General features: G+C 47.7%; 1 protein-coding gene across 2 annotated transcripts in view; it reads left to right on the forward strand.

The window, feature by feature from the left end:
• The window catches only part of MFAP3L (microfibril associated protein 3 like), a 44,806-nt gene that overhangs the window by 5,516 nt on the left and 12,307 nt on the right, over nt 1-26,983 (forward strand). For both annotated transcript variants that reach the window (XM_061200784.1, XM_061200783.1), the window contains exon 2: nt 14,587-15,011. In XM_061200784.1, coding sequence (XP_061056767.1) covers nt 14,720-15,011 — 292 coding nt within the window. In that variant the 5' untranslated portion in view covers nt 14,587-14,719. The remainder of the gene's footprint in view (nt 1-14,586; nt 15,012-26,983) is intronic.

The following is a 26,983-nucleotide window of genomic DNA, read 5'->3' on the forward strand; positions in this document are numbered from 1 at the left end:
CAAAATCCGATCCTGGGAACAATAGTAAGACTTGATGAAAACTTATCTTAATGAAAATGAAACTGTGGATCTATATTGTTTAGCTTCCGTTTGCATAACTTTGTAAGATTTTTACCGATACTTCCTTATATAGTGATACAATAATTATTGTTTTCCACTGTACAGGACAAGCTCAGTGTAAACCGTTCTATCTATCTTGAATCTCCTCTCCCTTAGGCTCTGGGATACGGGCCCCTCGTTCTCTGAGGGTCTGTCCTCCCTGGGTTCTAACCTTAGTCCTCTCATTATGTGGCCCACTGTGTTCCTTCTGGGTGATTTATTTTTCCTCATGACTGCATCAGTCACCCACACGCCGATGTCCCCAAATCTGTACCTTCAGATAAGCCTCTCTCATTCATTCACTGATTCATTCAGCAAATATTGATAACCTGAGAGCTTATAACCTAGCGGAGGGATGGATGTGCACAAAGACGATTACAGTGAAAATATGAAGTTCTGGGTGAAGGTTGGTGAGAAAAGGAGTATCTGGGGCTACCTGGGCAGTCCTGGTTGGCTTTGAACTTGAAGGCTGAGTAGGGGTTTGCCAGATGTGTGAGGATATGGAAGGAAGCACGGTGCAGAGGTGCCAAGGGAGCTCCAGGGATGAGGTTACAGAGGCAGGCGGGAGTCAGAGCATGAAGGATCACGTGTGTCCTCCCATGGACTTCAGTTGTATGCTGGTGGTGGGATGAGGACCTGGAATATGTCTGAATCAGATCTCTCAGAGTCAGCCCACTTCAGCAGCCACATGGTGTGTGGATTGCAGGCAGGCGGGACTCGAGGCAGGTCAGCCAGGACGGGGTCCATCAGAGTGATGTTAGTCAGAGGGGATGAGGAGCACTTAAACCAGGGACAGACCTGGACGTGGCAGCCATGTGGGCAGGGAGGGAAAGCAGGCATCGTAACGCCCATGTAGTTGGAGCATCTGTCAGGTGTGTGACGACACCTTCTGGAGGGATTGCGGGCAGAGAGACTGACTCTACCTCAGGTGCTTAACCAGGGGGACCTGAGGCTGGAGGAGCAGGAAGCCCGCTCGCAGGCGTGGTACGCGGGGCTGTAGACGGAACTGCATTGCCGCAGGGCACAGACTTTGTGAGACAGGTGTGGGAGAAAGAAAGAAGGGATTAATTCCCCGGTGGTTGTCCAGCTTCTGGACAGAAGCCTCTGGGGCTTGCCAATGAGACTGAGAGGAAGTCGGTGTGGGTGGACTTCCTAATTCTGGATTTAGAAGGTAACTCTTTTAGAAGCTGGGCTGAAGTTGACTTTGTCATCAGTGGGAGAGAAGCAGCTTGCTGAACAGATATTTAGATGTCATCCCAAACCTTTCCTTCCATTGAGGATTTGAGTTGGCTGAGGGCTCGAGGAAGAGTGTAAGGGAAGAGATTGCTCCTTAAAAAAAAAAAAAATCAGTGGATCGGAGTAGTTACCCATTGACAGCGCTGGAGGTGGCAGGCTGGATTCATTAAAGCAGTAGGTCTCCTAGACAAGACGGAATGTGCCTGTTCCCACGTCTGTACCTTTCTGTACCCTCTTGAAACTAGCGAGAGCTCTGGGATACTTGTGGCAGTGGGGACCATCCCAAGTTGGCCAGCTGACCCCTTTCTCGCTTGCAAAGGGGTAGGTAGGTGTACAGCCACTGTGCTTTCTTAAAGGTGCAGAGCCCACTTTCTCTGGTCCTCGGCAGGAGAAGGTATTGGAGTGAAGACTGACTGCATTAGTGTTTGGCTCCCACCCAGTTCTTCCTTCTGGGTCTTCACACCCTGGGATGGCCGTGGGGTGGCTTAAACTTCCAGCAGCCATGGAGCCTGCTTGCTTCTCAGATGCTGTTGTTAGTTTCATTTTGTAGATTTCTGCTGCGATGCTAAAGCCCGGGCTGGGCTGCACTGCCCTGTTACTGGATGTGCTGGAGGGAAGGGTTTTGTCCTTCAAGGGTTTGGACAGCCCTAGATGACTTGGTCTCTGAGTGAGTCTAGGTCTTGTTAGACTCCCCAAAGGTAACATGGCTTTCTCCATTTTAAAACACTTTTGAGGAACTTGAAATTAATTTCCAGAAAATATCTGAGCATTATCAGTCCTTTACCTTACTGGGGGCTGGGCATTTCTCCCTGTACATCTGACCCCAGGACCTATAGTGGACTTGATTCCCTCCTGCCTTTGTAGGGCATCCATCCCTTCCTCCAGATTTTGGCTGTCTCCCCTTCTTCTTTCACTGGGGTAATGGATCTCTGTCCCAAAGTCCTCTTTATCATTGCTCCTAAGAAGCCCTGGAGGCCCTCTTATTAAGTAGAACTTCTGGAGGAATACCCTGATGTGCCAGCATTCTTGAGATGAGTGCACACAGCAGATCCACTGCGTGAGTCCTGCTGAAACACACTGTAATGAAGATTTTTGTTTTTAATTGGGAGGCCGTGCTTATTTCCACCCCTACTTGCTAAACTAAGCTGTTAACTCCTGCTGGGGAAACTGTCCTGTCTCCTTTACTCACCCTTCAAGGCTTGGCCAATCCCAGTGAACGTTCTTTGACCTTTCCAGCTGGCCCTCCTCTGAATTTCTGTGGTATTTACCCAGTAGTGCTTAATTATCATTTTGTATCATTTTGTATACAGGTATCACCAAGATTGTAAGCACCTTTAGGGTAAAGACCTGGTCTTAAAAGTTTTTTTAAGCCCCACAGCAATTGGAACCGAAGTGATAATAGTGGCCTCTTAAATACTTGGAGTTCCGCTTAATTGGGATGACTGAGTCCTAATTGTTTTTATCACTCAGCTGAATCTGCCCCACTGAGAAATTCTTGAGAATACCCAGAGAGTGTGCTCAGCCTAGCGGGGCCTTCTCCCGTCAGAGCTGAGAGAAAAGCAAAGCTTCCTTCAGATTCTGCATGGAAACCACTGAATCCACATTTTCAACTTTCTTCTGGTGTTTTTGTTAAGATAATTTTCCATAGTGCCACAGTGAAACCCACTTAACTTTGGGGGAGGATTGACCTTAGGATATATGCATTGAACTCAGCTAGAAGATTATTCCGGTCCAACTGAATTTTGAAGAGTATTGCTCTATGCACAAAATTTTAAAATAATAATACTTTAAATAATACATAATCACAATATTTTTAAATTATCATTTTAAAATAACAGTTATGACAGTTTGGATGTTAGTGGCATTTAGCCAGTTTGCCGGGGCTGTGGTGTCCACTCCCAGGTCACCGTGGGCAGGCGACAGGAGCCCTGGGGTGATGTGGTCCTGGAGGGGCTTCCATGCCCAGGTTGGCGGCTTGGCCTCTGCCTCTTCGGCTGTCATTGTAGACAGATCTACATGGTCCTTCCCCACGTCGTAGGCTCGTGGCAAGGCGAGGCTGGGTAACGTCCTCGGGTGTGTCTTGTAAACCATAAATGCTAGGTGAGTATAAGGGATGTTGTCTTCATGCTGTAAGTAAGAATGAAATCAAGCAGAGTGTGAATTCCGGATCTCTTCTGATCTGTTTTTCCTGACATCCAGTTCTCAGAGAGAGTCTAGTAAGAACACTCGTGTGATTTGGAAACACGTTGGTCGTACAATTACACTTTGTGAAAATGGGCTGGTAAAGGAGGGAGAAAGAAAAGAATTTTAACTACTCTCTGCAGTTACTGAGCATATTTTCTCAAATAGATGAGATTTTATCCTGATGAAAGAAGAAACCCTGGGTGATCCAGTTCCTCTGCGGTGACTCTGAATGGCCTTAATCAGACGCCAGCAAGACGAGGAATGAGGGATGGTTTTGACGCTGTGAAATATAAATTCCATTTCAGCAGTCATAGGAATGTACATTTCAGGTGTAGAAGAGAGTCCCGTAAACCTCACTCACCTCGCATGCCCGAGTCCTCCGACGGTGGATCCCGGGGCCCCCATGGTCCCCGCCCAGGTCCTGGGCCTCTGCTCCCAGGTCCACGTGGGAGCACCGGCCTCTCCTGCAAGGGAAGGATGTGCTGTGAAGACTGAGCTCTGGGGAAACCTTGGTTTATATTTTAAAGTTAGATTTGTGGTAAAGAATGGACACAGTTACCTAGAATTCCTAAGAAATGGGTGGAATTTGGAGGAAAGCAGGGCCAATGTGGATGCCCAGTGAGTTAGTCAACTGTTTAAAGGAAAGGACCCAGAGCGGTTTAAGCTCACCCAGTGGGTGGCCAGGTGCTTGCCCTGAGGGGGGCGGCAACCCACGTGACCACGAACCGCCCTCGGCAGGGATAGGAGCCCAGCCCCCGGGGAGAGGGAGGGGGAGCACACGCACTCCCATCACACAGGGGGGAGGGTGCTGACGAGGCGACATCTGAGAGTCAGAATGGGGGTGTGTAGGAGCCTTGCCGGCATCCCAGGGGTTCGGACCAGAGGAAGGAATGGCGCGGGCGGCTTCCCGCGAGCCTGGCGTCTCCCGGGGTTAGCGGAGCCCAAGCGGCTGGCTGGCAGGGAGCGAGAGGGGCAAAAAGGTCAGAAATTGAGGCTGGGAGGCAGCCAGTGAGCAGATATTGTAGTGGCCATGGGAAGGCCCTCTGGCTTTTTTTTTTTTTTTTTTTATAAATTTATTTATTTTTGGCTGTGTTGGGTCTTTGTTGCTGCGCACGGGCTTTCTCTAGTTGCAGCGAGCGGGGGCTACTCTTCATCGTGGTGCACGGGCTTCTCATTGTGGTGGCTTCTCTTGTTCCAGAGCACGGGCTCTAGGCGCGCGGGCTTCAGTAGTTGTGACGCACGGGCTCAGTAGTTGTGGCTGGCGAGCTCTAGAGCGCAGGCTCAGTAGTTGTGGCGCACGGGCTTAGTTGCTCCGCGGCATGTGGGATCTTCCCGGACCAGGGCTCCAACCCGTGTCCCCTGCATTGGCAGGCGGATTCTTAACCACTGCGCCACCCGGGAAGTCCCGGCCCTCCGGCTTTTACCCTTCAGTGAGGAGCCCTGGGAAGTGTGCATTGTGCTAACTAAGGAGTGTTCCTGGTGTGTTTTCCTTGAGGCCTCCCCATGTACAGACCGCTACCAGACATTTACAAAAGTACATAACGAATGAAAAACTGATGAGCTCATAAAAGTGCTAACAAAAGATCAAGATGAAAAAAAAAATTAATTACATGGGACTGAGTGAACTGATGAGGATGAGTATAATTTTTGTGACTTTCTGTTTGAATTTAAAAAAAAAGAAAAAAGAAAAAATCCCACAAGGACTCAGAGGCAAAGAATATACAAATCAATTTTCACTGCAAAGTAAAGGAGCTGTTACAGTGGAGGATTACTGGACAGAATGTCAATATTATGACATAGTATGAGTGTGTTTCATGTTTGGTAATTGCAATCATTGTTGCTTTTGTTGTGGTCATCCATGTACAATGCTTGGTGTCAGTCTATTATCTCTTGTAAAAATAAAATACAGTGTGTGTGTGTGTGTGTGTGTGTGTGTGTGTGAAAAAAAAATGTGGTTTTGAAGTATATTGTATGTGATTATGTAGTATATGCAAGGTGATAAATGAAAATATAAGATCAAAAAAAAAAAAAAAAATTACATACATTTCCCCAGTGTCCCCAGAGCAACGTTTTGAAATAAAGTCCTAATCCCAAAAAAAAAAAAAAAAAGTACATAACGAACGCCTGGTGCCCAGGATGGCAGCAGGTATTTGAGCACCAACCACACCTTTCTGTAGTTCACATAGAATTTATAGAGAGTTTGTCCAGTCACAGTGTCGCCAGGGTAATAGTGATACCCCCCCAGGTGGCAAGAGCAGTTGCAGGGCCTCTCTGTCGGGTATTAGCAAGCGAAGTGGAGCTGTCAGGGCCCGGGCAGGGGCACAGCAGGGGCTAACTCCGTGGTGGGCCTTGGTCTGAAGAGGGGGCGGTCGGTGGTGCGGCCACGGCACCCGGATCCTCACCGCCGTCCACGCGAGCAACGAGGCTCCATGGTGGCGCTGAGCTCGCCGTGGGTGGGGCTGAGGGAGAGCCCTGCCCCTGCCGCGCGGGAGGAGAGTCCCTCCCCGCAGCCCCCAGCCACCCCATCCTGCCTGCGCGTACAGGCGCCGCTAGGGACCCGAGCTGTTTCCTTTCTGTGTTGAGGTGAGGCATCTGGAGGGTGTGGATGGAGGTCTAAAGGCTTCAGGAGCTCGCGCCCTGTTGTACAGGATGGAGGGGACACTCAGGAAGGTGCATCCCTGGCAAAGGACAAGTCCCCACGTGCTGTGTGGTACCCAGGCCACTTCCTGGCCATCCACCGAGTCCCGGACGGCTGGCAACCTGGTGCTCTGCCCTGACTGTTCCCTGCAGGGGGACCTTGGTCTGGACACAGACACCTCCCTGTTCCCTCCCTCCACAGCTCAGCCACACCCCTGCTCGTTGTGGTCACAGGATAGTGGATTCGGAGGAGAAATAATCAGTCATCCCTTAGGGATGGCTTCTGTGCAAAAGGGCCCCCCTCAGTCCACACAATGCCTCACCCTTGGCAGTTGGGAGGTGGTCTGTGAACAGGCAGATGGGGTTGAGAAAGGGGCTTTCACTGCCACGGCCTTAAGTGTTTACGGCGTGTGCCAGAATCCGCGAGAAAATCTAAACTCGCCATCGCTTCGGGCCTAAACATCATATTTAGGAAGCAGGTTAAGAATATTGGTCTCTGATTTTGGCAGTCGGCCAGGAGGGCGGATTGCCCCTCTGTCCGGACAGAACGCTGGCCTTGCGGGCAGGCAGCCGGGGACCAGCGTGTCCATCAAACATTGCCCCAAGACATCGAATCCTCTGGCCACTTTTCCAGGCTGGCCTGTTGATGCGTCCAGGCTCCCATATGCCCACCAGCTCCTGTCTGGCTTCACTCTGGACAGAGGAGCTTATGCATGAAATACATCAAGAGCATCTTGGGAAATGGGCTTGCAATGAAATTAAAACAAGAAGAATTGAAGGTTGGCTGAAGTTGTGCTGTAGGTCAGCCAGTAAGAGAAATTAACTGCACTAGGATGAAAATATGTATCTCCCTATATGCACGTTCCAAAGAGTAGGGAGGATGTTTGGAAAGGACCCAGTTTTTTTAAGTGGTGGTGGGAGATGCTGGACAAAATATCTAGTGGTAGAGACAGGCAGAGAAAGACAAGCAGCTCCAGGTGCTTCTGGACCAGCTTTAGGTCCCGTATAGGATCTGATCATCAGAGTTGCAAAGGTAAGAGAAGAGAAAAATGCCAACACAGCATCCTCACCTTTTTTTTTTTTTTTTAACATCTTTATTGGAGTATAATTGCTTTACAACAGTGTGTTAGTTTCTGCTTTATCACAAAGTGAATCCGTTATACACATACATATGTTCCCATATCTCTTCCCTCTTGCGTGTCCCTCCTACCCTCCCTATCCCACCCCTCTAGGTGGTCACAAAGCACCAAGCTGATCTCCCTGTGCTATGCAGTTGCTTCCCACTAGCTATCTGTTTTACGTTTGGTAGTATATATATGTCCATGCCACTCTCTCACTTTGTCACATCTTACCCTTCCCCCTCCCCATATCCTCAAGTCCATTCTCTAGTAGGTCTGTGCTTTATTCCCGTCTTACCACTAGGTTCTTCATGACCTTTTTTTTTTTTCCCTTAGATTCCATATATATGTGTTAGCATACTGTATTTGTTTTTCTCTTTCTGACTTACTTCACTCATGACAGACTCTAACTCCATCCACCTCACTACAAATAACTCCATTTCGTTTCTTTTTATGGCTGAGTAATATTCCATTGTATATATGTGCCACATCTTCTTTATCCATTCATCCGATGATGGACACTTAGGTTGCTTCCATGTCCTGGCTATTGTAAATAGAGCTGCAATGAACATTTTGGTACATGACTCTTTTTGAATTATGGTTTTCTCAGGGTATATGCCCAGTAGTGGTGTGGAGAAAAGGGAACACTCTTGCACTGTTGGTGGGAATGTGAATTGATACAGCCACTATGGAGAACAGTATGGAGGTTCCTTAAAAAACTAAAAATAGAAGTACCATACAACCCAGCAATCCCACTACTGGGCATCCTCACCTTTTATCTACATCGTGATGTGTTTCAGGAACAGGTTTGGTAGCACAAAGGCACCATCCACCAGTGTATGTGTCCCATCTGTATTCAGTTCCCAGGTTTGGCTTATTCCCTGGACCATCAGATTCCTGAGGAAGTATCTCTCTGATCAATTAAGAATTTGTATTAATTGGGCCCAAAAGTGTTTTAGCCTATTCATTTAGAATGACAATTAGAAGATGCTAAATACACCCTAAAACATCAATAAGCCCTTCTAAAAGATACGCTTGTAATTAGAATAGTCCTCTGTGCCTGTCTCAACTGCTAGAACAATGAAAAATCGCCTTTACGGAGCTGAGAGGTTTTAATGTGATATCAGGCCTGACATGGACGTGACGTTTTATCCTGGTTTGAAGCCAATAAATTGTGTGACCCTAGGCAGTTGCTTACCTGCTGTGGTCTCTCTTTCTCATCTTGTGTAAAAAAAACGCCTCTGAGAAGAGACACCCAGGTTCTTCCAGATCTACTGCTCTTGTTCTGTGAACAAACCCATGCGATGGGACCATTTGTATCTCACCTGACGATACTCATTGTCTGCAGAGGGAAGCCTTTAATACTCTTCTTTTTCTTTTTCTCCTTTTCTAACCATTATATTTATGAGAGCTCTATTTTATATGATTCTTACTTTTAACCAGAAAAACGTACCCTGTGGAAAAAATGTGATGAAGATCCAAGAAGGGTTTCTTCATATGATGCACCCATAAAAAATAACGTATTACATAGATGGCATCTCTGGGCCTGTCATTCATTGTTAGGTTTGAAAAACAGTGATTTAAAACAGATCCGTTTTTGAAAAGTAGGTGCCTTTTGTGTATCAGAAAAATAGAGGCCTGAACATCAGTGTAGTTGATAAAGTAGGAATGAGACCTTTTGTTCTAGCTCCTTCTGAATTGTTCAGTGAGCTTGCCGGCCTTGTCTGGGGGTCACTCCCCCCGTTACCTGTGGGCGCACCCCATCCTTGGTGTTACAGGGCTCCCCCCCCCGTTATCCGGGCACTCTGCCTTTCCAGCCTCCCGTCTTGTGCACGTCACCAGTGATGCCTAATGCATACCTTTCCCCGAGTGTGTTGGGTCCTCTCTAATCACCGTTTCCTCTTATAGGGTCAGCTTCTGGCCCCTGGCCCCCTTGGTGAACTCCTTTGTAATTAAACCACAGGGTCACTTCTTGTAAGCAAGTTCTTCCTGGACCCTCTACCACTTGGGTCTCCTGTCCTGTACCATGTGGATCCTTGACCCCTCTCTGATGGGGCAGTTGCCACACTGTCCTGTAATTATTGATTTACTTTGTCCTCCTCCTCGACTCTTGGGTGACAGGGGTAAGGACCGTGTCTTCCCTGTGTGCTCCACACCCCGGCAGTGTGCCTCGCACAGGGAATCTTCTCAGTTAAAGTGTAGTGATTTGGATTGATGCTGGGTGCTTCTGAAAGTCACCTAAACAGGATGCTCTTCATCCTTTCGTGTAACGATCACCATCGGAGTCAGGAGTTACCTTTGTGTGGTTAGAGACATCAGGAGTCCCTGCACAGACGGATTCTAGGACACACGTCGGGAAGAAAGAAGGACCATGTGAACCTCTTTCTGTAGCGTGACTTTGGACACTGAGATAGAACTTAGCTGATTTAGAGCTTAAATGATGTGGTGCTGGGCTACAGCCACTGTGGCAGGAACGTGCTTGTTCCACAGAGCTCTTCATCTTTGACTTTGGATTCCCGTAGCCCATGTTCAGACATCACCTTAACTACCTAAAGACTCAAATTAGGGGAGAAAGAATGGGCAGGTAGAATTTTGTCATTTTTCTTTCAAATTGCAAAAGAAAATCTTTTTTAAACCATGTTTGTAAAACAGGTTAGCATAGGTATTTTTCACTGATTATGACACATGGGAAAGGAAGTTGCAGAAAGATATCTGTAACTAGGGTGGCCGCAGCTGGCTACCGGTCTTGAACGTTAGCACCTACGATGTAATGAGCACGTCAGGCCTTGTCCATTCCACCGGAAGTTGAGATGTCCCACCTCGCCTGATGAGTAGGGACCTATCAACATTGTGTCCTATCTAAAAGGTGGCCTCTGTGCCCGTCACATCGTTTATGCACAAATGAAAAATGGTGATAACTCTTCGTATATTTTTGTGACAAAACCCCGTTCTGTGAAGTATAAAATTATTCATCACAGTTGATGGGGAAATGCCAGCATGAACACTGCCAAGAGAAAACAATCCTGTACATTCATGTAGTTCAAAACACCCTGAAACAAGAGGCCCTTTTCCTTCCAACTCCAGAAATTCATGGTCAATAGTCATGTTTTATTATAGGTGCAGAGATAGCAAATAAGCCTCCACACAGCATTTTATTAAAATGCTTTTAGATAAGATGCAATTGTTGGAAAGTAAGAAAGGGGTCAAGTTAAAGAAAGGACATTTGATATTTGCTAAGTGTTTTCTCTTTTGTTTCATTCATTAAAAAAAAAAAAAAGTCAAGTATTCTGTGAACGTTTTCCCAAAGGCCCTGAGCAAACATGTGAACCTTAACAATTTGTCCATTGTGGCTGTCTCTAAGCCCCGGTTTGGGAATCTGTGGCCTTCGTTGTTGTATTTTGAAGGACTGCGTTTTAAGCTGCCGGATTACAGTCCTCGTGGTTAATTCTACAGTGGCTGAAATGTCTTTCCCAGCGTGACAGTGTTATCAACTGAACTTGTCACGATGCTGTCTGCAGAGTCCGACAAGTTGAACAAAGTACGTTTGTGGAACGTTTCCCCAGCATCCAGAGGGATGCGATGTCTTTATGTTCTTCTGGCATCTCCCTCCTCTGGAGCAGGTGCCGGTGGATCCCACCTCGGTGTGGCCACAGGGCAGGTGTGGAGGGAAGCAGGACCATGGGCTGCCGAGATGGAGGGAACTCCGCAGAACTGCGCCGAGTTCCTGCCCTCTACGCGTTCTCCTTGTTACTCGGAACTGAGAAAAGGCAAGGGCCTGGGTGGGAGGGGTGTCAGGAGGCTGGCACAAGCTGCATCTGCCCCGGGACGATTAGGACTGGGATGGGTGAGTGGTGGGACTCCTGGAGGTGGGGAGGGGAGGGGGGGAGGGGAGGTGGGGAGGGGAGGTGGGGAGGGGAGCTGGGGTGGGCCTGGATGCTGCAGGGGAGGCCAGCGGCAAACAGCCACTCCCAGTGTCACCCGCCAGCCACCCCCGGTCTCCCAGCACCTGCACAGCACATTGAATTTACCTGTCTCTCTCCACAGGGGATTGTAAGCGGACACGGCCTATGGCTTGTTGAGTTCGTAGCGCTCCCAACGCCCCCTGCCGCCCCCAAGCCCCTGGCGGTGTGCCCAACACATAATAAATACTTTTTTGAAAATCTAAACTGAAAGGGCATGGCATGAGATATGGTGAATTCTTACCAAAACCTGTTAATTTCGTTAGTGCGCATTTTCAAAAATGAGCGCTTTCTTTTCAAAAATGAGTGTTCACAGAGTGTTGTAGAGTACAAACGCTTGGCTTCCCAACGGCGCATAGGTGACGCACTCTGTTTTCGAAGCACCTCAGTGACTTTTCAGACGGGAAGGGAGGGGAGGGATGAGTCAGCTCACCAGCATGCCTGCAGCAGAGGAGGAGCCTCTACCTGGTCAGGCCTCCTAGCGAGCTCGTGCCGTTGCAGAGCGGTCACCGTGTGTCCAGCCCAGAGCACCCACTGACGTGATTAAAAGAGGACAGAACAGCTGTCTCCCCTTCCCTTTCTCCTGGCTGGCACAGTGTGTTGGGAAGTAAAACCATGTGGCCAGCCTTTGTCTGAAAGCAGCTCTGATTTACGCACCTTAAAACCCATTGTGATCTCCCATTTGCTGCATTCTCCCTAGTTGTGGGGAAAACGGTCACAGTGTATTTACTGCACATATTTACGAGAGCCTGTCTCCCTCGCCGACTTGTTTCTGATCCTCCCTGAGGTCCGTGGTCGGCGTCTGCCCTGGCCTCGTGCCAGGGAGGGAGTGTCCCCAGGCGCTCGCTGCCCGTGGCACTCATGCTTCTCAGACCTGAGTCCCACCAAAGGACCCAGCGCCGGAAACCATTTGTCATGACTTCTGGTGGTGGGATGGTAGTCATAATATATTCAACAAAACCAAAAACAAGGTGTGATAACAACCTGAAAGAAGAATAAACTCGAGAAGCGTAATTTCAGTAAAGGATGCTTTATATGCTGCATTAGTAATTTTTATTTTTCAAGCTGAGCAATGCATGCTTGATGTATATTTGATCATGAATCCTTGTAACAGTCCTTACTTGGTAAGGCCTGGGCCGGAAACACCCAGGCTGTCAGGGTGGTTGGATCCGGGTGGGATCCCAGTCGCTCTCAAACCTGAGGCCATGCTCTTAAGCGTTCGGTATGGAGCAGGTCAGCTTTCCTGCTAAAAGGAAACCACAAGGTGAGCCCAAGTATAGAAAACCATTGACAGAGTCACGGCAGGGTGTCTGTCACGCTCCTCGGCCCTACGATTCCTACTGGGAAGTTGCATGTGGGCCGCCCTGGGCAGGAAGGCACCCGGCCCCATGGGGTGTATGTGTGGAAGACTGTAGCTCTAAGAAGACGCGTGTCTTTCTGACTGAAGAAATCTGTGGTCCGAGGCTGCTTTATCACCCCTGGCACCTCTTCAGTGTTACCGTCCACACGATTGGAGTGATAATTTCTGCTTTCTGCTTTTGCAGACAGATTCATTCGTTCAGCAATCCGTTGGGCATGTAAAGTGTCAGGGACAATTTCAGACTCTGTAGATACCAAGAAAGATGAGGCAAACAGTACGGTCAGGATGACAATGGCATCAGGGCAGGCATTGGCGCTAGTGGAACAGAAGGAAGAGTTTAGAAATAGACTCATTGTGTTTGAGACACAATCCACTGAGAAAGGATGGTCTTTTCTACAGGTGGTGCAGAAATGGCTGGATGTCCGTGTGGGGAAGAAATGAACCTCGGTCCCTCCCTCACGCCATACACAAAAGTAACTGGAATGGGTCCATGGCAAAACTAAAACTGGGAAGGGACACAAGGGAACTTTTGGTCGTGATGGAAACATTCTATATCTTGTTTATTGTGGTGGTTATGTGAGTGTATAAATCTGTCAAAGCCTATTAAAATGCATACGTAAAATGGGCACTTTTTTAATTTGTAGATTACGCCACAGTAAAGTTGATCTTAAAAAAGACAAATCATATCCTGTCCCTCCCCTGCTTAACATTTTTCAGTGAATGTCAGCTAAAATCCAGATTCCTTACTCTGTCCTCCAAAGCCCTAGGTGATCTGGGCCCATCTCATAGCGCCCCGTTTGCTTTGGTTGTTGGCTCTTCCTGGAATGCTCTTCTCTGGGGTCTAGGCATGGTTGATTCCCAAAGAGCCCTCAGCTCCGGGGCCACCTCCTCAGTGAAGTTCTCCTGGATTGCCAGCTGTCACAGAGGGCCTGGCTGGGGCTGGTGAGCGTCCCCTTATTTTTGTGGTCACGTCATGGGTGTAGGATGCCCTCCCAGTCCTTCTCCGGCCTCCGGGGAGTAGGAGCTGGGATGACAAGCGATGGGTGGATCGCGGCTGGGCGCTGGCAGAGGGATTGTGGCGGGAGGGTGAGGGCTGAGGGTGCGGAGGGCGCAGTCCGTGTGCCCGGGTGCAGGCGGGGGCAGAAAGGAAGCGAGCCAGCTGGGTGGGAGGGAGGACCTGAGGAGAGTAGGACGGCCAGGAAACCCAGTGAGAGGACTGAGAAGGTGGGGTGCAGGGAAAGACGGGTATTGAGAACTTCAGAATGACCTGGAACTCCAGAATTTAGAATTTGGAGAGAAGAAGGGTCCTGGGTGTGGCCGTGTGATTAATGGATGAAATGGAGAGTAGAAGTGTAGGTGAAGGTTAGATCCTTGGGTGAAGAAGTGCAGCCACCCGTCATGTCACCCCCTGCATCCAGGGAGGCAGGTGAAGATGGAAAGCAAGCCATTCAGTGAGTGATGAGGGCGGGTGGTGAGGGTGGCCCGGAAGCTCCAGGAGCCAGGGCAGTTGCCTGAAAGGGGAAGGGGGTGTCCTGGTGGGGGTAAGGGAGACACAGCACTGGTTCGGGGGGGCTCTTCCGATGTGGCAGAGCCCAGGTGCACACTGCAGGAGCTGAAATTCATTTCGGCCAGCAGAGAGAGGTTAGGAGGGCCCAGGTGCACCACCAGTGTCCACAACGGGGACAGGTGAGGGATGGGAGGAGGCCTCGAGGTGTGGGATGAAAGAAGCAGGGGTCAGCTTTTGAGCCCCATGAAGTCGTGTGGTACAAAGTTAACGTGTTCCTGCTAAGAGTCATATGTTTCAGTAGCAAAAATAACGGACGTGTATCATCACGATTTCCATGAATATTTGGAACATCTTCTGAATTCGTGTGCTATTTAAAAATGACACAGATGTGTACTTTAGCTGGGTTTCTAACATTTTATAAATAATCCTTTTAAAGTATGGGCGCTAACATTTACATGTCTTTTTTGTTCGTTTTTTTCTTTACAGAGGTTCTTAATCCAGAGCCAACTCCATGGACCCAGGCCGGGTTTGGCCCTTGGCCTGCTGTGAGCAGGGTGTTGTCTGCTAGAAGACTCCCCTGGCCGACCGGCTCGGTTGCCTTACAGAGCAAGCGAAGAAGATGGACGGAGTGACGCGCCCTCTGCCTGTGTGCTTTCTGCCTTCTGTGCCCTTGTTAATCCTAGTGTCCACTCTGGCGACTGCTAAGAGTGTGGCCAACAGCACTTTAAATGGCACTGACATGGTCGTGGGCTCAGTGCCCGTGGTCATTGCCAGAACCGACCATATCATCGTCAAGGAAGGGAACAGTGCCTTGATCAACTGTAGTGTTTATGGCCTCCCTGAGCCCCAGCTCAAGTGGTATAACTCCGTGGGCAAGCTGCTGCATGAGGACAGCAAGGACCGAGGGGCAGGTAGGCTGTCCAGTTGTGTCCCGTGGCAGGAAATACGGGGAGGGCCTTGGGGGCTGGCACCCTCAATGTCCGTTGTTCTTATGCAGATCATTTCAGCATCTCCTTTTGTCTTATTTTTCTAAGGCAAGAGAGAGATATCCAAGAAGTGGATATCCTTAAGGATTCAAAGCAGTAATGAATTCATTCTTTCACTCTTGACTCAGAAGACAAAATGCAAACAGCTTCTCCCCTCTAATGAAAGTATTACAGTAACGAAAATATTGTGTGTATGTTTGAGTCTTTTAAAAGGCCTCTTGGAATGTTGCAATATAATGCATACAGAATATTGTAGGGGTGGATGTAAAGTGGATTTTCCTTAAGCATATGTTCTGTTTATATGGGAGTTTTAATTTGTTTCAAGGAACATAGCAGTTGTCTATCATTAAAGGTCAGTTTAATTCGTGGACTGTGGGTTTAAAGGTCACGTCTTTTGAGAGCAGTCTCTGTGCAGCTTCTCACCAGCAGCCAGAGATCATGTGTGCTCCCGGGGACCTGGCTGAAGTTTCTAGACTGTTGGCCAGGGGGGAGAAATAACCCGTGGCATAGGGGGAGTGCTTGGCTTCTCATGAATGAGTTTCTGGCCAAAAGGTGCAACTCCCCTTCCCACGTACCAGCTCACTTCAGGAAGGACTGTGGCCGGATGGGGCACCGTGGGTCCTCAGGAGTCTACATGCTTCCTATCTCAGGTGTGAGAACCAAGCCTGATTGATTGACCTGAAGGTCCTGGATGTACTTTCTGAGCATCTCCGGTGATGACCTGGCGGGTGGGGGTGAGGGTGAAAGGACCACGGATCTGACTTAGCAGCTGCTCCATTTCTGCCGCCCTTTCCCTCGTGTACCTCCCAGCCCACAGCCCTCTAACCCCCAGAAGAGTCTCTGCCCCAGGAAGGCCTGCATTGCTAATCTCTTTTCCTCATTTTATCTTAATCGCTCTGAAAAAGAACAGAGGCTGGGACTTCCCTGGCGGTCCAGCGATTAAGACTTCGCCTTCCAATGCAGGGGGTGCGGGTTCGATCCCTGGTCGGGGAGCTAAGATCCCACATCCTGTGCGGCCAAAAAGTAAAAACACAGAGCAGAAGCAACATTGTAACAAGTTCAATAAAGACTTTAAAAATGGTCCACATCAAAAAAATCTTAAAAAAAAAAGACCAGAGGCTAACACTCTGTCTCCTTAGGTGCCAGGTGATGGGGTGTCTGACAAGTCCAGGCTTCTCCCAGTCATGCCCCGACATTCGCTGCCTGTGCTGCCCCTTACACGGCCGTTCAAGGCCAGGCAGCGTCATGCAGCTTCTCCCCTCTAGTGAAAGTATCATGGTCACGAAAACACCATGTGTGTGTTTGCATGCTTCACCTGGTAGAGGGGAACTCCCTCCCCACCAAGTAAAACGAAGGGACCGCAGAACTTTCCCATTAGAAGGGACCCTGGAGACAGTGCAGTCCAAACCCCTCTTTTACGTGACTTTTCCCCGGTCCTGTGGTCATTAAGTGGCTGTGACCGGACCTTCCGTGCTGACAGCGGGCAGATGGGACGGCGCAGCCCCTTCCTCCTGCTGCAGGTCAGGAGGAAGTGACGTCACACCGGCGCGGGGCGGTAACCATGGCAACGTGTGCACACGCAGGTCCCTGGACCCCACGGGGTCTTTCTGCTGGGCTGGGCCTCGGGGAGGATTCTCGGGGGACCAGGGACTCCAGACCGAGCCTGCGGCTCCCGTGGGCCCGGAGCAGAGGTGGTCCTGGGTATAAAGAGCCAAGGTGGGGCTCTGAGCCCTGTATCCGGGAGAGGAGGGAAGCGTGGGAACAGAGTGGGGCTGGGGCCTGGACCTCAACCGTGGCTTTGTGAGGGCTGCCTTGGAGTCGTAGTGGCCCCACCAGGGAGATTGTGCGAAGTCTTGATGGTAGGGGTCCAGTCTTGGCAAGTGGCCCCTGTATGTCGTTTCTCTCATTGGGAGGTTGGTGGAGCCGGGGTCCCCTGGGCTCACCTCTCTTCTGTCCACGGGCGCTGGGGGAGGAAGGAGCAGCCACCCGTGCCTCGGAGACAGAGCCTGGGTGCAAGGCGGGGCATCAAAACCCTCTGGTCGTGTTTGTAGCCGGTGGCCGTGCTGAGAAATCAGTTGGCTGTTCTAAAACCTCGTAAGGAAGACACACTGTGGAGTTTTTAAAAGAACTCGTGATCCTGGCACTTGATGTTCCAGCTCAGCTTACCGTGCATAGTAACAGTCATTTCAGGACACAAGTAACACGGGGCAACATTCAGAACAACCAGGCAAGACAGAGGAAACGGCAGAACATTTATCTTCATCGTAAAATACGCGCATGGTGGTGCCACTCGAGGACCCATGGTCTCTAAGTCTCCATTTCTGACAGGAAGGTGCCCACGTGCTAACCAGGATGTAGATTTCAGTTTCTGGGCTGATTGATTGGCTAGGAGTTTAAATGCAGCAGTGTTAATAACTCAACAAGGAGGTGATGGATACAGCATGGAAAATGGTGCTTCTACCCTGGAATGTTACCTGTGTACGCGGTAGACCACTGCTGAAACCAAACAAAACGAGTGTAATTCCCATTAGCAACCACTCGCGTTGACTAAGCCCTTGTACCACGTTGCACACCTTGTTTCTGGTCCTTCCAGTGAGTGTGAGGGTTTGGTGGCCTTGGTGCTCACCCATCCAGATGAGAAGCAGGTGCGTGGTGCCCACCGTGCCCACCAGCACCTCCTCATCCTCCAGGTCTTGGCAGGCGAGGGGTGGTGAAAGCCTCTGACCAGACGGAGTGGATGAGAGGCTGGATGGTCGCTGCACCAGCCCCGTCACCGTCACAAAGAAGCAGGGTTAGGACCCCGCCATGACCTGCGTACGAGGCGTGCACACACCCAGGTGTGTTCAGAGCCGTCTGGCGAGTTGCCCACCACGTGTGCCTTGCGGTTCCAGGAGGAGTTCCGTTTCTTGTTGGTGCTGAGAAAGTGAGACGGCTGTTCCTGGCGCCAGCCCCGCGGGTCCTAGAAGGGACGGGCTATTTCCTGTCGCTGGCAGGAGCAGCAGCTGCTTCGCTTTGTGTCCCTCGTGTTGTCACTTCATTCCCACAGATCAGGAGAGGCTAATGTGTGAGCTATTTCTGGAGGAAGACTTTTTTTGGAGTTCACCAAAGGACACGTTCGGGGTGGTCCACCAACCATGTTACAGAAATAACCCACAAGTCCAATAACATGAGGAACCACAAATGGCCACAAAATGTCCTGTTTTCAATTTTCCTTTTGCTAGGGGTAACTAGGAATATACAGGTGCCAGAAAACGGTTCCCTGTTATTTCAGGTACCAATTATCCAGTGTATTTTTGCTGTAGCTTCATACTCTGACTTTAACCCATTGAAATGCACATTGGCACCTTTATCAGATGATAAATAAGAAGCATTTCAAGAAAGTCAGCTTTATAGAAATAGAGACCCAGATGTAGAGGACAAACTTATGGTTACCAAGGGGGGAGGGAAGGGTAGGATGAATTGGGAGATTGGAATGGACATATACACACTACTATGTATAAAATAGATAACTAATGAGAATCTACTGTTTAGCACAGGGAACTCTACTCAGTGCTCTGTGGTGACCTAAATGGGAAGGAAATCTAAAAAGGGGGATGTATGTATACGTATAGCTGATTCACTTTCCTGTACAGCAGAAACTAACACAACATTGTAAAGCAACTAGGCTCCAATAAAAATTAAAAAAAAAAAAAAAGTCAGCTTTGGAAAAGGCATAGGCCTTTGTAAACATGCCTGGTTCGTTAGCGATTAACTTGGAAATTCTTCCTTCAGGTGAGGTTTTAGACTTTCCTGTGGATTTGTTTTCCATTCCCCTGTAGCATTCTGCCACCAAAAATAACTAAGAATTATCTCTGAAAATAATCATGCACAGCGTAGGTAAGCTGAGCTGAATTGTACAAAGTTCACAGTTGTCTCACAGCTACTTGACCTTTGTGGAATTCATTGTTATAAATTTTGCTTTAGTTTACACGGCTCTTGTGTTTTTATCCTCTGCTTTGCAAATGTTTTTAGTAGCCCGTGAGATGCTTTCAACTCCTTCTGCCAGGGGGCCTCAACAAACTGTGCCAGCCACGTCTTGAGACCTGAGTGTATCACCCCCTGCAACATATCCAGGAGGGGGTCAGCGCCCACAGCACTAAGTTTACATCATCCTTTGCCTCTCAAATGAAGCGTGGAGTAGTGCATTAACCTATGGAAGTGTTATACTGAATTTCTTTTAAATATGTTACATATTTGAGATTTAAAAAATCAACTCCTCAAAAGGCGTTAGACAAAATTTATGTAACTATAAATATATTACTGCAAATTCAGCAGAACAGCACAATTCTATCTCTTTGAGCAAGTTCCTCAACTTTTCGGAGCCAGTTTTCCTATCTGTAAAGCAGAGATAATCCTATTTTACCGCCAGGCAGGGCTGTGCAATTTGTGTCGTGTATGAAATGTCAGTCCAGTACGTGGAACACACCAAGCCATCAGTAAACGGCAGCTGCCACCGTCATTAGTCACATCACCAGTGTCCTGTGCTGTCACAGTCAAGATCCCAAGTGCGTCTGTCTCTGCTTCGTAGTACGGTGTGTTTTGTAAAGAAAAGAAATCGTTTTCTGGGCAATTTCTTATTCGCTCTCTCAAGTTCTCAACCTTTTAAAAAAACATTCAGTAAAGACCAAAAACATTTATATCCCTTAAGTGTTGTTTAGAAGCTCGAGTTTACGCTGTGATGGATGTGATGGCGAGAGTGGCTCTCCCCCCTCCACCAGCAACATCCCCTCCCTGACACATCCCGCCTCCGCGTGCAAGGGGCCCGCTGCCCTCCAACGCGCCCAGGCCTCGGAGCAGTGAGTGTGGATGTTACGGAGTATATTACGCACAGGATGAACTTTCCCTTTGCCTAACCCACTGGTTCTCTCACCCAGAGGACACCGGCCAAGTCTGGAGGGGTTTTTGGTTGTCATAGCCGGGGCAGGAGGGGAAGGACCGGGGAGATGTGCTGCTGGCATCTAGAGGGTGGAAGCCAGGGATGCTCTCAATATCCTGCAATGCACAGACAGCCCCCTACAAAGAATTATCTGATGCAAAATGCCAGCCCAAGAGAAGAAACCCTGGTCTCAACTAAAGAAGCATCCTCAGCCAGCTAAAGAATCATTCCAAAGTCGGTTAAGTCACTTGTGTGAACCCATAATGTATTTTTCCATAAAAGTGGTACTTTGGTTCATTTTCCAAATTGAGTCACGTCGAGGGCCAGCCTGGTAATGAGCCACCATTTATAGTGGTTTTTTTTAATGAGTTGTGCTGGCCCTTTGGGCTGTGAGCCCAGACTGCTTTAGTCTTAGCAGTGGGACGACCCTTCCCCATCCCTCTCAGATGAGGATGTGAGGGCTGAGATGTTATTTCCATCCACCCAGGGCAGCGTGCTCGTAGAAGACCACCTATGCCCACTCTCAGAAGAGACTCTTGCCAGCCTGCATGGAGTGACGTGCTTGGCACTTTTTTAAAAATGGAGATTATCAGGCCGAATGAGCCGGAGGGTCATATGTTTCCTTTGCCAGGAAATGAAAAGACGGGTTCTTTTCAGATATTATTTATGCCTTGAAGCAAGGCACAACTGCAGGCTGTGAACAGCCCACCCTCCCCCCAACCTTCCTGAGCTGAGAGCTGAGCTAATCCCTGATGATCCCAGGCCACCTCTGTCCCACATGATGTAGGAAGCAGCTTGGTAGAGCTACCCCAGGACCATCCGAAGAGCCCGCTTGGGAGGCTGGGGGTGGTGTCGCAGGAGCCCTTGCAGCTTGCAACGTTTCTAACCTGGGTCTCTGCAGTGGCTTTGGGGAGCTATCATCTCCTGCAGAAGCCCCGTAACAGGTGCAGCCATGCGGGGCTCCATTTGTTCTCAATTCTGTTTTGTAAAAAGGCTTGGGTCCTTTCCTCTCAATAGCTTCTATTTCACATGTTGGAAAATAGACCCCATGCTTATAGCCACATGCGCATGTTTGGTTCTTATTTGAAGAGTGTGGATTCAGTGCGGTGTCATTCAAGTGAGTGTTGCACTTCCTTTCTGTTTGCATAAACATTGGAACTCTCACCACCTGAAAAGTTTTAAGTTGGTTTCAGGAAAATAACCTCCTTGTTTTAGCAGACTGAACTCTCCTCCTTGAAAAGTTTAAGAGCCTCCATATCTAAATGGCATTGTGAACAGAGGCTTAATGTTCTCATACCACCTATCGGGAATGTAGACGAACCACACATCAGCTTGTTGACGCTTTCACGGAAAGACATCTCCAAGGAAAAAGAGAAATCCTTTTCTTCTAATAAATAATTTGAGGGAAATTCTAAGAGCTTTTCATTTGGGCATGGTGTTAATTTTTAATGCTGAGCGAGCCTCAGGACTGCTGGAAAGATTGGGGATTTTGGCAGACATGAGTTTGGAGGAAAGTTGTCGTTACAGCATCTTTGTGGTTGTGCTGTCACCTTTCTCGTGATGCTTCGGTTCCGGGAGGAAGGAGTTGGTGCTGCTGTTTCTGTCCAGTGGTCATTTGGTTGGAAGGTGTTGGCACCAGCGTTCGTCCTGATGTGTCACGTCAAGTCACAGTAACCCGTGTGCCGTGGCCTTTCTTGGTGGCACGGGTTTTAACTGTCGCCACGCGACGCTGCTGACCTGCTTCTCTAGTTGCTGGATGGTCCCCTGACCCAGTTCTGTCGACATGACCTTGTGCCGCCCTCAGTGACTCCCCCTCCACGTGCCTGGGCCCCGCAGTGACACAGTGATACGAGGTCAGCCGCCTTCCTGGCCTGCGCCCTGGTGACGTCTTCGCCCAGAGGATGTAGGCCGTGAGGAAGGCTCTAGAACTGTGTCCCTGGGGAGAAAGATGCTGACAAGGAGATGTTTTCACTACCTTGATTTTCTTACACTCATTAATATTTTCCCAGTCAATCTAGGCCTGCCTGATTTGAAGCGTTTCAAGAATTCTAGAAGTGGGTCACAGGCTCCATTCATCTTGCACTTTGGTCGATGCCAAAACCCAGCCTTGCAGTCTGCCTTCCCATCCTCCCAGCAACACACTATATAATCAGGGCCCCCTTCCTCTGGTGCTCTGCAAGGTGGAAAGTCATCTGTTTTTAAAAATTACTTCAATCTCTTTAAATTTAATTATGATTTAACCACGAGTGATTTTGTGCACTTAGACACTGCCTGCATTCCTTTTTTCTGTGACTTCTCCGTCCATCTCCTTTCCCATTTTTTTTTTCCTTTTGGGTTCTTTGTCTTGATTTACAGGAGTTCTTTATGTTTCGTAGTTATTAAGCATTTGTCTGTCAAATATTCCAGAATTTTCTCCCACTCTTTCATTTGCTCTCAACTTTAGTGTAACAGATGTTACAGTGTAAAACTTTTAATTTGGGAGAAATCCGATCCATCAGGGTTCTCTGTTAGAGTTTCTGGGATTCTTTTTTTTTTTTTTTTTTTAATTTTTTTTTATTTATTTATTTATTTATGACTGTGTTGGGTCCTCGTTTCTGCGCGAGGGCTTTCTCTAGTTGCGGCAAGCGGGGGCCACTCTTCATCGCGGTGCGCGGGCCTCTCACTATCGCGGCCTCTCTAGTTGCGGAGCACGGGCTCCAGACGCGCAGGCTCAGTAGTTGTGGCTCACGGGCCTAGTTGCTCCGCGGCATGTGGGATCCTCCCAGACCAGGGCTCGAACCCGCGTCCCCTGCACTGGCAGGCAGATTCTCAACCACTGTGCCACCAGGGAAGCCCCTGGGATTCTTGAAATGTTGAAAAAAGCTTTCCGGTCCCAGGGTTAGAAAAATGTTTTCATATCTTTTATTAACTTTATACTTTTCATTTTATGTTTAGAGTACTTGGAATTTATTTTTAGGTATCACATAAACTAGGAATTTAACTTCATTTTCTTTCAAATGTGTAGTCAGTTATCCCAGTATTCTTCCTCCCGATTTGAAATGACCTTTTCCTTCATTTAAAAGTCCCACGCTTGCCGGCATCTTTGTCTGGACTTTGAGGTTTCCTCTGCTGACTGAACCAGGGGTCAGAGCAGGGGGTGTGCAGGTGGCGCATCCCCTCTTGGTGTGTGCGACGTCTGTGAGCTGCAGCGGTGCACACGGGCTCCCCTCGTTTGCTCACCGGCCCTGCTGCCCCCTGTGGCCTTGGGAGTGCTTCCTCTTCCTCTGCTGTTCTGCCTGCACCCGCATCCCGCTCGGGACCGCACCCCCGCTGAGCAGCATCCTTGCCGTCCCCGCTACCCACACAGGGCACGCGCCACAGGCCCCGGCTTGGCTGCGAGTCTGCAGCCCTCTCGGGGCCCGCTGGTTTCTGCAGCCGGGGGTCATGTCTTCCTCATCTTTGTAGCTGCATCTTCTGGCAGGGAGCCTGGTGACAGACAATGTATTCAGTAATGTTTGTTGACTGAATGCATGAACAAGATAATAAATACCGCTGTCCTTCTAAAGACATCAGCTTCGTCACACAGCGCAGCACTCAGCGTGGTTCAGCTACAAGCGAACCTCTGTTAGCATTTGTCTTTGCAAAGGCGATGCCCCAGTTCACATGGGGGAGATTTCCACATGGGCCTCTCGTGCCTGGAGTATCCGGGGAGACCGTGAAGGATGCCCGAGAGCCGCACGGCCCGTCTCCTGGGGTGTCAGCCTCCAGCCATGCATCAGGACAGAGCGGGAGGATGGGATGGGGAAGGCCATCCCGAGGGGCAGCGGGGGAGCTCCCATCCGAGCACAGGACGGGAACCGGGGACTGCCCTCCCGAGTGTCAAGGAGGCGGTTTGTTGTTGTTGTTTTTTATTTTCTTTTTTATACAGCAGGTTCTTACTAGTTATCTATTTTAAACATATTAGTGTATATATGTCCATCCCAATCTCCCAATTCATCCCACCACCACCACCCTCCCCCCGCTTTCCCCCCTTGGTGGCCATACGTTTGTTCTCTACATCTGTGTCTCTATTTCTGCCTTACAAACCAGTTCATCTGTACCGTTTTTCTAACGCACATATATGCGTTAATATACGATATTTGTTTTTCTCTTTCTGACTTACTTCACTCTGTATGACAGTCTCTAGGTCCATCCACGGCTCTACAAATGACCCAATTTCATTCCTTTCTATGGCTAAGTAATATTCCATTGTATATATGTACCACATCTTTATCCGTTTGTCTGTCAGTGGGCATTTAGGTTGCTTCCATGTCCTGGCTATTGTAAATAGTGCTGCAATGAACACTGGGGTGCATGTGTCTTTTTGAATTATGGTTTTCTCAGGGTATATGCCCAGTAGTGGGATTGCTGGGTCGTATGGTAGTTCTATTTTTAGTTTTTGAAGGAACCTCCATACTGTTCTCCATAGTGGCTGTATCAATTTACATTCCCACCAACAGTGCAAGAGGGCTCCCTTTTCTCCACACCCTCTCCAGCATTTGTTGTTTGTCGATTTTCTGATGATGCCCATTCTAACTGGTGTGAGGTGATAGCTCATTGTAGTTTTGATTTGCATTTCTCTAATAATTAGTGATGTTGAGCAGCTTTTCATGTGCCTCTTGGCCATCTGTATATCTTCTTTGGAGAAATGTCTATTTAGGTCTTCTGCCCATTTTTGTGATTGGGTTGTTTGTTCTTTTAATACTGAGCTGCATGAGCTGTTTATATATTTTGGAGATTAATCCTTTGTATGTTGATTCGTTTACAAATATTTTCTCCCATTCTCAGGGTTGTTTTTTCATCTTGTTTATGGTTTCCTTTGCTGTGCAAAAGCTTTTAAGTCTCATTAGGTCCCATTTGTTTACTTTTGTTTTTATTTCCATGACTCTAGGAGGTGGATCAAAAAAGATCTTGCTGTGATTTATGTCAAAGAGTGTTCTTCCTATGTTTTCCTCTAAGAGTTTTATAGTGTCCAGTCTTACATTTAGGTCTTTAATCCATTTTGAGTTTATTTTTGTGTATGGTGTTAAGGAGTGTTCTAATTTCATTCTTTTACATGTAGCTGTCCAGTTTTCCCAGCACCACTTATTGAAGAGGCTGTCTTTTCTCCATTGTATAGTCTTGCCTCCTTTATCAAAGATAAGGTGACCATAGGTGCGTGGGTTTATCTCTGGGCTTTCCGTCCTGTTCCATTGATCTGTATTTCTGTTTTTGTGCCAGTACCACACTGTCTTGATGACTGTAGCTTGTAGTATAGTCTGAAATCCGGGAGCCTGATTCCTCCAGCTCCATTTTTTTCCCTCAAGATTGCTTTGGCTATTCGGGGTCTTTTGTGTCCCCATACAAATTTTAAGATATTTTGTTCTACTTCTGTAAAAAATGCCATTGGTAATTTGATAGGGATTGCATTGAATCTGTAGATTGCTTTGGGTAGTATAGTCATTTTCACAATATTGATTCTTCCAATCCAAGAACATGGTATATCTCTCCATCTGTTTGTGTCATCTTTGATTTGTTTCTTCAGTGTCTTATAGTTTTCTGAGTACAGGTCTTTTACCTCCTTAGGTAGGTTTATTCCTAGGTATTTTATTCTTTTTGTTGCAGTGGTGAAGGGGATTGTTTCCTTAATTTCTCTTTCTGACCTTTCGTTGTTAGTGTATAGGAATGCAAAAGATTTCTGTGCATTAATTTTGTATCCTGCACCTTTACCAAATTCATTGATTAGTTCTAGGAGTTTTCTGGTGGCATCTTTAGGATTCTCTGTGTATAGTATCATGTCATCTGCAAACAGTGACAGTTTTACTTTTTTTTTTCCAATTTGTATTCCTTCTATTTCTTTTTCTTCTATGATTGCCGTGGCTAGGACTTCCAAAACTATGTTGAATAATAGTAGCGAGAGTGGACATCCTTGTCTTGTTCCTGATCTTAGAGGAAATGCTTTCAGTTTTTCACTATTGAGAATGATGTTGGCTGTGGGTTTGTCCTATATGGCCTTTATTATGTTGAGGTAGGTTCCCTCTATGCCCACTTTCTGGAGAGTTTTTATCATAAATGGGTGTTGAATTTTGTCAAAAGCTTTTTCTGCATCTATTGAGATGATCATATGGTTTTTCTTCTTCAATTTGTTAAAATGGTGTGTCACATTGATTGATTTACTCATATTGAAGAATCCTTGCATCCCTGGGATAAATCCCACTTGATCATGGTGTATGATCCTTTTAATTTGTTGTTGGATTCTGTTTGCTAGTATTTTGTTGAGGATTTTTGCATCTATAGTCATCAGTGATACTGGTCTGTAGTTTTCTTTTTTTGTAGTATCTTTGTCTGGTTTTGGTATCAGGGTGATGGTGGCCTCATAGAATGAGTTTGGGAGTGTTCCTTCCTCTGCAATGTTTTGGAAGAGTTTGAGAAGGATGGGTGTTAGCTCTTCTCTAAATGTTTGATAGAATTCACCTGTGAAGCCATCTGGTCCTGGACTTTTGTTTGTTGGAAGATTTTTAATCCCAGTTTCAATTTCATTACTTGTGATTGGTCTGTTCATATTTTCTATTTCTTCCTGGTTCAGTCTTGGAAGGTTATACCTTTCTAAAGATTTGTCCATTTCTTCCAGGTTGTCCATTTTATTGGCATAGAGTTGCTTGTAGTAGTCTCTTAGAATGCTTTGTATTTCTGTGGTGTCTGTTGTAACTTCTCCTTTTTCATTTCTAATTTTATTGATTTGAGTCCTCTCCCTCTTTTTCTTGATGAGTCTGGCTAATGGTTTATCAATTTTGTTTTTCTTCTCAAAGAACCAGCTTTTAGTTTTATTGATCTTTGCTATTGTTTTCTTTGTTTCTGTTTCATTTACTTCTGCTCTGATCTTTATGATTTCTTTCCTTCTACTAACTTTGGGTTTTGTTTGTTCTTCTTTCTGTAGTTCCTTTAGGTGTAAGTTAGATTGTTTATTTGAGATGTTTGTTGTTTG

The sequence above is a fragment of the Eubalaena glacialis genome, chromosome 9, assembly GCF_028564815.1.
Source record: "Eubalaena glacialis isolate mEubGla1 chromosome 9, mEubGla1.1.hap2.+ XY, whole genome shotgun sequence".
NCBI lineage: Eukaryota > Metazoa > Chordata > Mammalia > Artiodactyla > Balaenidae > Eubalaena > Eubalaena glacialis.